This window comes from Sinohyriopsis cumingii, chromosome 3, assembly GCF_028554795.1.
Source record: "Sinohyriopsis cumingii isolate HCF-2022 chromosome 3, ASM2855479v2, whole genome shotgun sequence".
NCBI classification, from domain to species: domain Eukaryota; kingdom Metazoa; phylum Mollusca; class Bivalvia; order Unionida; family Unionidae; genus Sinohyriopsis; species Sinohyriopsis cumingii.
In genome coordinates this window covers 52,407,183-52,420,440 of record NC_142963.1, presented here as the reverse complement: position 1 = coordinate 52,420,440, position 13,258 = coordinate 52,407,183, and the positions used below count along the sequence as shown (strand labels likewise).

The 13,258-nt window shown below is 36.4% G+C and overlaps 1 protein-coding gene and 1 pseudogene across 2 annotated transcripts; one reads left to right on the top strand and one right to left on the bottom strand.

Annotated features, from left to right (window-relative positions):
* Positions 1 to 1,716: 1,716 nt before the first annotated feature.
* On the bottom strand, positions 1,717 to 11,818 carry LOC149802862 (uncharacterized; annotated as a pseudogene). The gene is made up of 2 exons (XR_016420102.1): positions 10,369 to 11,818; positions 1,717 to 6,678 (listed from the first exon to the last, which is right to left on the bottom strand). The product of XR_016420102.1 is annotated as an uncharacterized LOC149802862 (transcript).
* Positions 7,327 to 8,552, top strand: LOC149802863 (uncharacterized). Its single transcript, XM_089952309.1, has one exon. It carries the CDS (start codon positions 8,233 to 8,235, stop codon positions 8,512 to 8,514), a length of 282 nt encoding a protein of 93 aa, XP_089808435.1. The 5' UTR covers positions 7,327 to 8,232; the 3' UTR covers positions 8,515 to 8,552.
* Positions 11,819 to 13,258: the final 1,440 nt, after the last annotated feature.

The window sequence follows — 13,258 nt, the reverse complement described above, 5'->3', positions numbered from 1 at the left end:
ACCCTGGAATGAACCACCGACCCATGAGAAGCTACTGGCAAGCTTTCTCACGTACCCACTTTAGCTGAGCCTGAGACTTGAACCCACGCAGACATAGGTGAGATGGCAGAGATCTGAAATGATGAGCACTCTCGGCCACTCTGGGCCCCAATTTGTTTAGTAGCAATGATGAAACAAAACCTTGTTTTAAAAAAGGGTTCTTTGACTATGCCCGTTTTATGAATGGGCCTTTATAGTGCGCAACCTGTATAAAACAGACTGATGGAAGGACAAAATATTATTTTTTAATGAATACTCATTATCAGAGGTTTTAACAAATTCATTTACCAGGGATTTTGTCACTTATTGCACAGTTTGTTAAACAAATTTTAATGATGCAGATTTAGTGCTCCAGTAAATGTTTGTCAAATCAAGGCTTACTCTGCAGCTTCAAATGGGGTATTACGAATATGTTGTCACCTTTTACCCAATGTTAAGAATTCTTTTGCAGAAAACATGTGATCCCAGTAATTAATTCATACTGAAAATTTCCCCACCCTATGCTTTGTGTATTTGATAAAAGGAGTCTGCTTTTCATCTGGTACAAATCTAATAAATTTTTTTAATCCTCATTCAGCTATAATTTTATGGACAATTAATGGGGTGGGTGAGTGTATGCATGTTGGGCAGGGGGAAGATATTCAAACAAGATTAACACACGATCGAACCCATACCTATGTAAAAACATCAATTTTTGAACAGCTAAATATGCAAGCAACCATCCTTAAAAGAACAATTATTTAAGCTGCAGTATTTGCTGTTAACACAATATGTCGGTCTGTCAGTCTACCTCAGTGTTGCACCTACGATCCAGAGAAATGGGGTAAAAGTATTTCATGTTCCCCACATCGGTGGGAAGACACAAAGGGACAAATACATGTTTGTATTAAAAGTAATGGCTGAAAACATACACCTAATAACATAGACCCGATCATACTTTTATGCTGTATTATGTGCTGGTAGATCAGATTAACTTAATAATATATGGTAATAGTCTTTTTAAAGGACAGTTTGATTGCATTTCAAATTAATATACATGCATTACCTCAAAAAAAAGCAGAATATATTTAAACCTTAAAGAATGTTTTGTCCAATCTCAGTCTGGTACACTGAAAGTAGCATTTATATGTTTAGGGTATAAACCATAAACTTAGTTTTGACCAGGGGTAAAGATTTTGGGGGACATTTGGACAAAATTACAGGAAAGACAATATCATGCACTCAATGCAACACTTCTTTACTTTATACATGTATCATTATTTGAATGAACAGCAAAGATCTGATCTGCCAGTGCATTTTGTAACATATCGTCTTGGTCTGTGCTGTTTGCTGTGTGTGCATGTGTGTGTGTGTTTTTGTGGTGGTGTGCCATTTACAGGGACCAGTTCATGTTGTTACTTAAATCAGGTGCAACCAAAATATGCACATTTCTGTCTGGCTTATGGGTAATAGTTCTCCACACATGTGATAGCAATCATAATATTTCAAATTTAAATGAGTTTTGGGGGCTGAATTGCGTTCTAATTATTATTAATTTATGCATTACTAGTTCCAGTTAAGGTAGCTAACATAGTTTAGCTTAGAACTAATCCTCTGTAGTAGCAGCTAATGATAAAAGCCTTTTCATGAAATTCCCAATGTTGATTCATAAAACAAGCTTGTTTATAAGATTTTATAAGATTAGATAATATTTTACCAAAATATGGCTTTATTTCAGTTTCACTTTTTTTTCTCCAGATACCTACCTTAAAGAATTTATGACTATCTTGCAGTCTCCTTTCTCACTCCTTGAGTTCAGATTCTCCCAGAATATTACATTTATCCTATGCTAAGATATTCCTGGTGATATTTTGAACTAAATATCCATACCCAAGTTTTTTCATAAGTTGCTGCATATTGGGTGAACATGTACATGCATTAAAATAATAATCATTTCAGGTTTAATTGTTTGCATACATTCTGAAACTTATAATTATAGTGTACTCACATGACAATTTGTCATCATTTCAAACTAGTTCACATGCATGAACCCTGAAAACATTCAGATCTCACAATATGTTTAAATCAAGAAGAATATTTTGTCAAATTAAGTCTGGTACTCAGAAAGTATTATGAGTATGTTTACTAAGCAAACCAGCAATTATGTTCAGAACAATTAGTTTCTGAACCATTTCATGTCTGCCAAGAACAGTTCGGTGGCCTAGTGGTTACAGTGTCCGCCTCGGATGCAGAGGTCGTTGGTTTGATCCCCGGCTGAGTCATACCTAAGACTTACAAAACTGGTACTAACAGCTGCCTCGCTTGGTGCTCAGCATTAAGAGGTTAGTGTTAGTGTTAGGACTAGACGGCCTAGTGTCAGGATATTGTGACTGGGTGGGACATCATGCTACATGTCTGCGGCATGATGCTCCAGTGCTAGACATCACTATAAGTTTCTGGAGTAGATATTGAGATGAACCAGACAGAATTGAGTTACAATAGTCCAGTCTTGAAAGTACTAATGAACACAAGTGTTTTAGTGCATCAACTGAAAGATATCTGCGAAATGAGCTGATGCATCTCAGCTCAAGATATGCGGCCTTGCATATGTTCATGACATGTTGGTGCAGTGTGAGAGTACTGTGCAGAGTAACACCTAGGTTTCGTACTGATTGTGTGAATTTAACGTTGGCATTGGTGATATTTAATGTTTGAGGTAAAGGATGTGAATGAGAAAGTCTTTGTGTTGTGATCAGAATGGCCTCAGTTTTATCATCATTCATCTGCAGCTTGTTACATGTCATCCATGATTTCACACCAGAAATGCACCTCTCTACACCTTGGATGGTAGCATCAACTTTAGTTGGGTGGCTAGATTTGTATATTTGGGTGTCATCAGCGTACAATTGGTGAGACACTGGATGATGATCTATGACACTTGAGAGCGGCTGAGTGTACAGAATGAAGAGAACAGGTCCAAGAACAGACCCCTGTGGAACACCACAACATAGATCAACTGGGCTGGAGTGTATTCATTTGCAGATACAATTTGTGTCCTGTTGACCAAGTAGGACTTAAACCACAGTAAGGCTGTATCATGAATGCCAACTACATGCTGGAGACAGTGAAGTAATATATCCTGGTCTATTGTGTCAAATGCTGCAGACAAATCAAGGAGGGTGAGGACTGTAATCTTTCTGCTATCCAACGCAGAGAGAATGTCATTAACTACTTTTAGAAGAGTAGTTTCAGTACTGTGGCAAGGGCGATATGCAGATTGTACATTGCTAAAAAGAGATGCCACAGACATCTAGCATGATGTCCTACTCAGTCACATTATCCTGACACCAGACCGACCAGTCATAACATATTATATATATATAATCCTCATGAAAGTGGTATATGATTGTTGTCATAAATATCTGTCAATAATAGAAAATGTAAATAAAAGAAAACCTTTCCATTTCTGAAAAATCTCTGCAGCTTGCCTAAAGCACCCTTTCAGACTTCAGATTTAAAGCATGCATTGACACATGTATCATTGTATATGAAAATTCATCATGAGAATACATTCCTTTCCTCTAAATACAGTGACATGCATCAGTTTAGTCCTAATCATTTCTGTTATAAATTATGTGAATGTTTTCAGCATTTGCCTGCAGAATGCAACAAAAATATCCAAGCATTCTGAAACAGATACTGCAGTGTTGGGCTTCAATATATCATTAACTATTTATAAGAGAACATTTACAACATGTATTTTACATATTTCTAAGATTGTAATTATTTGGTACCAAATGTAGGGTGGTTAATCTGTTTGAGAAATTTAGCATTTCCTATAGGTATTCCAGCTTGACTGGGGCAGTGTTAGAAGTGCTTTCCTACTAACTGCATGTCTAAAATGTTAGGATTTTAAGCATAATATCTTTACATTGTTCATTGTTTATAAATTATTCCCTTAGTACAATAGATTGCCAAAGTTTAATTGTAACTGAGGCATTTCATGAGGGTCTTGGGTGCATGATCACAACTCAATCTGTTTTCAAGAAAATATATTATTATAGTTTTTTTTAAAGATTACACAGGGGGAGAAGATATTGTCGCAGCCCATGTACCATTCTGTCAATCCATCATTCTATTAATAAATGTACTGAATATCCTCTAACACTGCTGAATATAATGGCATGACACTATGGAATATGACTGATGTTCATCAGAAATGTTCATAAAAGTTTTAGAATTTGATATTATCTTTTATGTGCAGAAAAGTGGATAAGACACTGTTTTTCAGTATCTTCAAATTTGTATGCATCATAATTGAGAGCCATTATATTACCTATATAATGGATTTTAGGACAAATCCATTGGACCATGAACAATGTGTAAATACATTTTTCTCCTACATTCATAATGTTGCAAGTTCTAATTAACTCCATATTGTAACATACTGAATGCATGTAGGTCATAAATATAACACTGATCCAAACACTATATACATATTTCCATAGCATGAAGTTACTCCCACTGACATAGCTGGGAAGCACAGGCATTTGCAATTGTGAGATATATTGAAACTTCTAGTGCACTTATTGGTAGTACTCAAACTAATAAATAAGTCTACAGTCTGGACATATCCATTTCTCCTCCTGAAGCTCCTGTTCATCTCTGAGCAAACCAATGCACTCATAATGATGCAATGTATCACACATGTCACAACAAACACTATCAACTATACAGTCCTCCTGACATCTACCACATGGCCACTTAGCTGTCTTTGATCGTTTCCCTTTTCCCTTTCCCGTCTTTTTCTTTACTGCTTTCCTTTTTACTAGTTTATTCAGGCTTCTTTGCGGTTCTGAGGTGGAAGAATCATCGGCTCTGTCTTTCCTCAACTGACTTTGCTTAGAGCTTACTTGTGCTTCTGAAGAAGAAGCTTTTACTTCACTTCTCATCTGAATTTGCTTCCTGTGTGCTTCTTCCTTCCTAGCCTTAACTTTTCTCTTGAATTCTTGTCTAAACTATGCAGATGACATTAACAAATACTTACTCACTACCTCCTCTTTTAACTTCTAAACTTGTACAGAGAAATATTCATCATCTTCAATGTTAAAGATCTGTGACCACTGTTGGTTCAGTGTCTCATTTAGCAGAACCCTTGATGTTACAAAGTCATAAAAGCTTTTGCCATACAAATTTACATTTTCTACTGTTGCAAGTTTTCTGATGACTTTGTCTAACTCTTGGAAGAAATGAAAAGTTTTATCACTTACACAGCACAGACCACTCCTTACATTTTGCTTTCTCTGTATCTCAATCATGGAAACCTTATCTTCTGATGTTTCCATTAGGTCACTTTCATATTGGATGAGTGTATCTAACATTGTTGCTTGGTAGTACAACTGGTTCACATAATCTCTGGAATTATTGCTGTACAAGTTTTTTCTCACAGCACTTCTTTTTCTAAGTCTGAGTGATGCAACACACCAACCTGTTATATATCTCAATTTTACTCTTCCACTGCTTGTATCTTCAAAGACGTTTCCTTCTTTCTGTGACTGTTCTATTACTTTTGCTTTTAATGGATCAGAGATATCAGCCACAAGTTTTGCTCTCAGCTTCATTAATATCTTAAAAGCAACTCTATAATGGATACATCTGAGATCTGTGCACAAAAAAAGCTGCCTTACATAACTTCTGTACTCTTCTGTACTGATAAACTTTGTGACTGCAGCATAAAATGAAGTCTGTGTTTGGTTCCTGATGTTTCCTTCTGACACAGTGTCTTGAAATAAGCATTTAAGCTTGAAGTAAATATTTCTGGCAAAAGACTCAGAGACATGCTTGTTGGCTTTAATACCATGTATTTCTGTATTCAAGTCATTCTGTTCCTGAGTACGTGGGATCTTATAAATAATCATATCTAGCAGTTCATCTATATTTATTGCTGCAGGCATTGGACTATCAGAAGTTTGTTTGAAAGTACTTTCAAGTATATCCATTGTTTTTTTCACCTCTTCATCACTGTTATTTTCAATATCTTTCTCTTCCACATCATCTGGATCATCACTGTTGTCAGCATCTCTGGTACACTCCTGTTTATTCTCAGGACAGTTTGAATGGTCTACAGAAATAAGCTTCCTACAGCATGTTTCATCAACTGGACAAAATCGAGACTCATAAAATTTCTTGATAAACTGAGGTTGACTTCTGACTAGACAGAATCTGAGGTTCTTCACTCTTAGTCCCTTCGTTGATTTTGCCCTGCCAACAGCCACCCCAATTTGTCCAGGCATTGTCATGTTTCTGCAATCAATTTCAAGTCTATTGTCATTCCTTGTGCTTTATGCACTGTTAATGCAAATGCAAGCTGAAGAGGTAACTGTTTCCTACAGGCAATAGTTTTTCCTTCCTCGGGTGTACAGACTGTAAAAATGTATCTTTGTATTTCAGCTGTCTTATCAATTCTATGAAACTTCACTGTAGCACTGTCCTTATGCATCTCAACAACAATCCCTGTGAGTCCACTTACAAGTTCATCGGACAAATTCACATTCAGAATTATAGGAGCTCCTACTTTAAGGTCCAAATGCTTCACAGCTAGACAAGACAATAATGCTGCTATATCACCTTCATCTGTGCTGTGATATACCTTGACTTCGCCTGGATAAAAGAAGAAAAGTTTTGACATACACACACTTTGATTTTATGTGCATACTTTAAAGAATGTTTTACTGTATCTGAAAAGCCATTTTCCACTTACACTATATGAAGACTGAAATGTATATAAATATATATTTAATAACAGTGTTATGTACAAGTCGTGCTTAAAAATTGTTTGGAAAACGTGCCTAACTTTTATCCATAACTATAATTTGTAACTGTATACAAGTAGTTTACATACAATTGGATGTCAGGGTTGCCAGGGTTGCTGTTATTTACAATTAGATTGGTTTTTCCATTAGAATTACGTGTCAAGTATGCATTTTCTTTTTAGAATATTATCAGGTGATTGTGTTTATATATAGGTAGTTCGTTAAATGGTAAACACCAACTCATTCTTTTCTAACAATCAGTATATAAAGGAATTTATTTTAATAATCCGATTTTACAGTTGTGTTGTTCTAATCAAATAATATAATCAGAGAGGAATTATTTATCAGAAATATTCATTGGAATTATTCAAGTGTTCCATTATTTTTTTGGGTAATTCACAATTTTTGGATGTATGTCCACTTATTTAAAAGATATTCTGGTTTGTATCACTCATATATGTCAGGACATTCTTCTTACTGTAGGTTGAAAGAAAGACTCCAAGAAGATCAAGAGGGGACTATAATATTTAGTGACCTAATGAAAGACTGTAAAGGTGTAACATCAAAGGCACTTTCAACACTTTTATTAAAACTTTTCCCTCATATAAAGAAGGTCAGACGATGCAATTCAGGCAAGAAGGAAGTATTTTATGAGGGACTTTCTTACATCTCAAAAGAGAATTATCCGAATGATGTAAAGATAACTTTTGATGAACTAAGAACTTGTATTCCTAGAGATGTGACAATTCTACCCTCATTGAAAGATTTGATAATTGATGTCGTATCTTCAGTTAATGTCAATGCCAGTATTATCATGAAAACAATCAATATATCAGAAACAAGGTGGACACTTACTGTAAGAAACAAAACTGTTGACCTGAGTAAATTAGGTATTAGCAATGAATTTTCATGTACACAAAGATGTCTGCAGAGGATCATAGACATTGTCAAGAAGATGTCTGTATGCAGTGGTGTGTCAAAACTGGACTCCTCTATACTGGAAACTTCACTGATAGTAACTGAAAAGGTGAAACAGCACAATTCAGATAATTATATATGGGTGCTGCGTTCCAAATTTTGTCATCAGATTGTTCCGTGGGGATTAACCAAATATTGTCGATGCTGTCAGAGTCACAGCACATTGAAAGAGCCAAGCACACATGATAATGACAAAGGGGAGACAGTTGAACTAAGTGATGAAGATAGCAAAGACCTTGAGAAACGTTTAGAACAGTGCTTTCCCAATGCAACTGAGGATATGAAACTTTTACTTAAGTCTCAATCTGCTGCTCTAAAGGCAAATAGTCCAAATGGAAGATGATGGAATAAGAGAGTGATTAGCATTTGCCTGGCACTATGGGTAAGGAGCCCACAAACATACCAGGATATAGTAGACAGTACCATGATGATCCTTCCAACAGGTCGGCATTTAAGAAGGTACAAAAACAGAGTTCCACAAGAAGCAGGACCACAGGATGAAGTTTTTCTGTGGATGTACCAGGCTGCAAAAGATGCAAATGTTCCTGAGAAGGGATGGGCTGGTGGTTTGATTCATGATGAAACAAAAATTCAACAGGATCTTGTACTGGATATGAGAGGTGGCAAGCCTCATTTAGTTGGATGGGTTGACATTGGGGATGAAGGCAATGATCTGAGAACTGTAGAACAGGGAAAAGTTGAATAAAAGCTAGCAAAAGAAGTAATACAGATATATTTCTTGGGATACACTGGTTTCAGATTCCCAATTTGTCATTATCCAACAGGTAGGGTAAAAGCTTCTGAACTGTACATCATGATATGGAATGTCATTGCTAGGTTGCAGGATTGGGGATTTTCTGTAGATTACATCTTACAGGATGGTGGTGAAGAAAACAGGCGATTTATAAAATCTCATTTCAATGGGAATCCATTAGATAGTAAATACATGGCTGTAAACTTAGTGAATCCAACTAAATCAGTTGCAATGTCCCAGGACTTTTCGCATAATATGAAAAAAATCAGAAATGGTGTAATGAAAAGTGGTGACTTAAAGGGTCTTCATACAAGGAAGCTGAAACTGAATGGAAAGTACATTTTGTGGAAACACTGGATCAGTGCAGTTCACTGGGATCGGGAGGTGCACAGCCGACCAATACATCACAAAGTTTCAGATGCTCACTTGTACCCAAATTCAGCAGAGAAGATGCGAAATCATCTGGCAGAAGAAATGTTGGATTCTAATGCTCTGTTCCTGATGAAGAGTTATCAGGCAAGCTTACTAGATGGATCACACCTTAACAGTACAATAGAACTGCTAGAAAATACCAGTAAAATGATATCTATTTTCAGAGATCATAGGCCTGTCAAGATTGTTGATGATCAGCGTCTGCAGTATTTGTACCATATTTTGCAATGGTTTACAAATTGGCGTATTTCAGCTAAGAATGATGAAAGCATAGCCAAGGGTGAAAGATCAAAAGGTTTATTATCGATTCAATGCTGTGATGTGGAATCTCTGTTAGTAACATTTCCTGAGATATGCAAGAGACATCTTGAGGACTTCCCTCATGGTGGGGTAGTGCCATCAAGGTTTAATACTGACATATTGGAAAATCACTTCTGTCAAGAACGTGGCCTTCACAATGGGAATGCTACACATCCTTCTTACTCAACGTATTGTTCAACGGTCAATTCTGTCATACTGGGACAGTCACTGAAATCTAGAGGCAGAAAATCAAATAGTTGTATTGCTGCAGCTAAACCATTTACTTTTTATGTGAATGAACCTTTAACAAAGAGGAGAAAAAAGCAGGAGTATCTAAGAGTTTAAGTTTGCTGCTTTCATACAGTATGCACCTTAGAAGAATATTTATGTATGCTGTTAAATGTAACCTTGTTTGTGAAAAGAAAATAGGTTTAAGCAGGGCTGCTATAGTGTGTGTCATGTATGTCTGTGTGATTTGGATTTTTAACGTAACTTAAAAAAAAATTCAGTCACATCACCATGATGTCTGAAGTGTGTCAGTTTATAGTGATATCTAGCACTGGGGCATCACACCGCAGACATGTAGTATTAGGTCTCACCCAGTCACATTATCCTGACACCAGGTTGACTAGTCCTAACACTGATCTCTTAATGCAGAGTGCTGAGTGAGAAAGATGTAAGTACCATTTTTATAAGTCTTTGGTATGACTCAGTCAGGGTTCGAACCAGCAACCTACCACATCTGAGGCAGATGCTCTAACCACTAGGCCACTGGAGCAGTCAGGACTGATGTAGAAAACATTTTCAAGCAATTATTCTTGATGCTACAGCGATAGTATAACAGCAGTGGTCTGACTTTAATTGAGAACTTAACGAAGAATTTAATGTGACTCATACCTGATTTCAGTGGCATATGGAAAGTTGGAGTCCATAAATAGATAAAGAGAAAAGCATATTTATGGAACAGTCCCTGTATGGCAGCAGTCTTTCCAAAAAGTTGAAATTTATGACGGGGACGATAAAATGCTACTGCAAGCAACTGACATTGAAAGTTAATAAGGGATCTGCATTTACCTTCCATGTCCAGTAAACTGTCCGAGTTGCACTTTTCAACATCATAATTTAGGGCAAACAATTTGATGGGCCGATCACCAGATGGTAGTGGATGTTCCAATCTTTGCAGCAGACTTTCTGTGTCTTTAGATAACGGTACACCCTCACATACTTCATGTACAGCTTTGATTAAGTCTCCTGTAAGGTGTTTAGAAAACAAGTATGTGTGAACTCTGTATTTTGTTTGTTTATTTATTTCACAAATATTTTGTTTATTTATTTCACAGGCAAATTTAAACATGTCACCTGTGTAAAAATAGCAATATGAAAATTTTGCTGCAAATGTATTTAGAAAAGGCTGTGTACATATGCATGTGTTCCCATGCTTACCTGCTCTGACCTTCATCCCAAAGTCCCAAGTTTGAGCCTATTGCCTCTTGAGCAGGTCCTTAAAGGATAAAGAGCTGGATGTGTGACTTCATTTTTGCATGCCCATATATATGTGTGTGTGTGTGTGTGTGTGTGTGTGTGTGTATGATCTTAACAGTTATTAAGATATTATGGGGGGGTAGAATAAGAATGTACCCCCTTGGTCAATTTCATTTGCATGCATACATTTTTTCTCAATGATCAGTCATTTTATATATAGTAACATAGTCTGAATCTCAATAGTTTATAAGTTCTGACATAAGGGATATGATCCTTGGGTACATACACTGACCTATTCATACAAGTCATCTGCATGTTTTTATTTGTCTCTAAATGGCCATAAACTCTATATATGGTTATATGATGGGGATTTCATTGTCATGATGAGGTTTGTATAATAAGCATTATATATGACACTTCTTATGCAAATCTGTACTAATCCATTTTGATCATATCTGTAACCAACTACATAAATCATAATATGTGTGAATGTTTATGCATATATATTAATTTGCATCCATCCCCTCTCTCTGTCTCTCTCACACTCACACACATGTATAAGTTCTCTTCTGAATTGTGTCTGAGTTGTTGTGGATAACTTGGTGTAAGACACTGAATTTCTGGTGTGAAAATCAGAGAAAGTAAAAGTATGGTATGAAATGAAAACGAAATTACTGATTGAAACATGTGTTGTCTATTCCAAGTATCTTTAAACAGGAGTGTGCATATAATTTTTTTTTATAGTTTATTGTTAAAAATGTGTTCAAAGAAAAATGGTATTGTCACTGGTGATAAACTGATAATATCATTCCTATGGATGGTATCTTAAAGAAAAACTGAGTGATCATGACTATTCATTGACTGCCCAACATGATGCAAAATGTTACAAATTTAGGGATTTCAGGACTACATGTATTGTCTGAGAACTTAGTATGTTTAGGTAGCTCCTCTCTCTGTCTCTGTCAGTCTGTCTCTCTCTCTTTCTCTCTCTCTCTCTCTCTATATATATATGTGTGTGTGTGTGTGTTGACGTTTTCACACATATACATCCAAATATTGGTGAAAATAATAGAAAGAACAGAAATAAAAGATTTTCAAAGAGAAGGAAGATTTTTTTGTTTTATCTTTTCGTCTGTTTTCACATCAGGTCTGTTGTTATTAAAATATAATGTTTAAATTACCTTCTGTTTGTCTGTGTACTTGTGACAGAACATAATGATGTGGAATTAGGCTGTGAATCTTCTCATAACTGATAATGAGTTCTCCTCTATCATGGTACACATCATTTCGCACAGGCTTCAGTTGAAAGAAATCATCACAAACAATGATCTGAATGCCACCAAATGGGAAATTGCTTTCCTGTACTGTTCTGAACACCTTTTCTATTTGCAGAAAGAATTTCAGAGATAGCATGGAGATTTCATCAATAAAAAGAGTGTCAACATTCATAATCCTTCTTTTAATATCTATCATATCATCATCATTTTTAATCTTATCTATCAAAAAAATCATCGGGGAAACGACCGTTCTGAAGGCCCGAAAACTTGTGTATTGTCATTCCTAGTCCTACATGTAAGACATAGCACATTTTGATTTTGTTGAGGTGCCCACAACATAAATATCAGCGTCGGGTCTTACAGGTAGGACTATGTCATTCCGTGCAACTGAGAGGCAGCTATACCTGTACCGGCTGTCAAGTAAACTGTTTTTCCCATTTCTTTCAGTCGTTTGCTTAAATTGTTAACTAGGAAGCTTTTACCAGTGCCAGCCTGCCCTAATATGATGATATTGTGACCTGAAATTGCGGCGTATACGATATCTTCCATCATGCAAACACGTGCCAGCATCAGCAACACTACGATCCCAGTGAAAACACCCGCCATATGTCAATGTATTTCAGCCAATCAAAAAATTAAAATTAAAAATCTAAGCCATCATGCGTTATTTTCGGTTGGCCAATGAGAGTGCAGTATTCCATTCAGCGCGTTGTTCTTGAATATTAAGCAGGCGCGATCAGGTACATATCGAGCCGTACCGTGGGAAAATGATTTGGCATTCCTTAAAGGTATGATATTTAGTCAAACTTTTGACAGGGATACACAGTCGAATGCCTGAGCTAAATATCGGTACCAAATTTATTACGCTACGCGAAATGTGGCTTGAAATAACAGCGTTTATTCTTAAATGGGTCGCGCGAGAAAGGAGAGAAGTGTCCTCCCTTGTATTTATTATATAGTACATGTATGACTGGTCGATTGTAAGCAATGATACGAGACCCTGTCTGCTAGACGTCACTAAAAACTGCCATAATGCAGACATCGTACTGTAGCGATATGACTGAAAAATTGTTAAAGCTACGTTAAAAATCGAAATCACACACACTCGTTACTCTTCTGACTGACCTATCACTTCCGTCTTTACTTTATCTTTGATCACGCACCATCCGTTGCTTAATCGCCGAGTGTGACTGCGTCAACATATT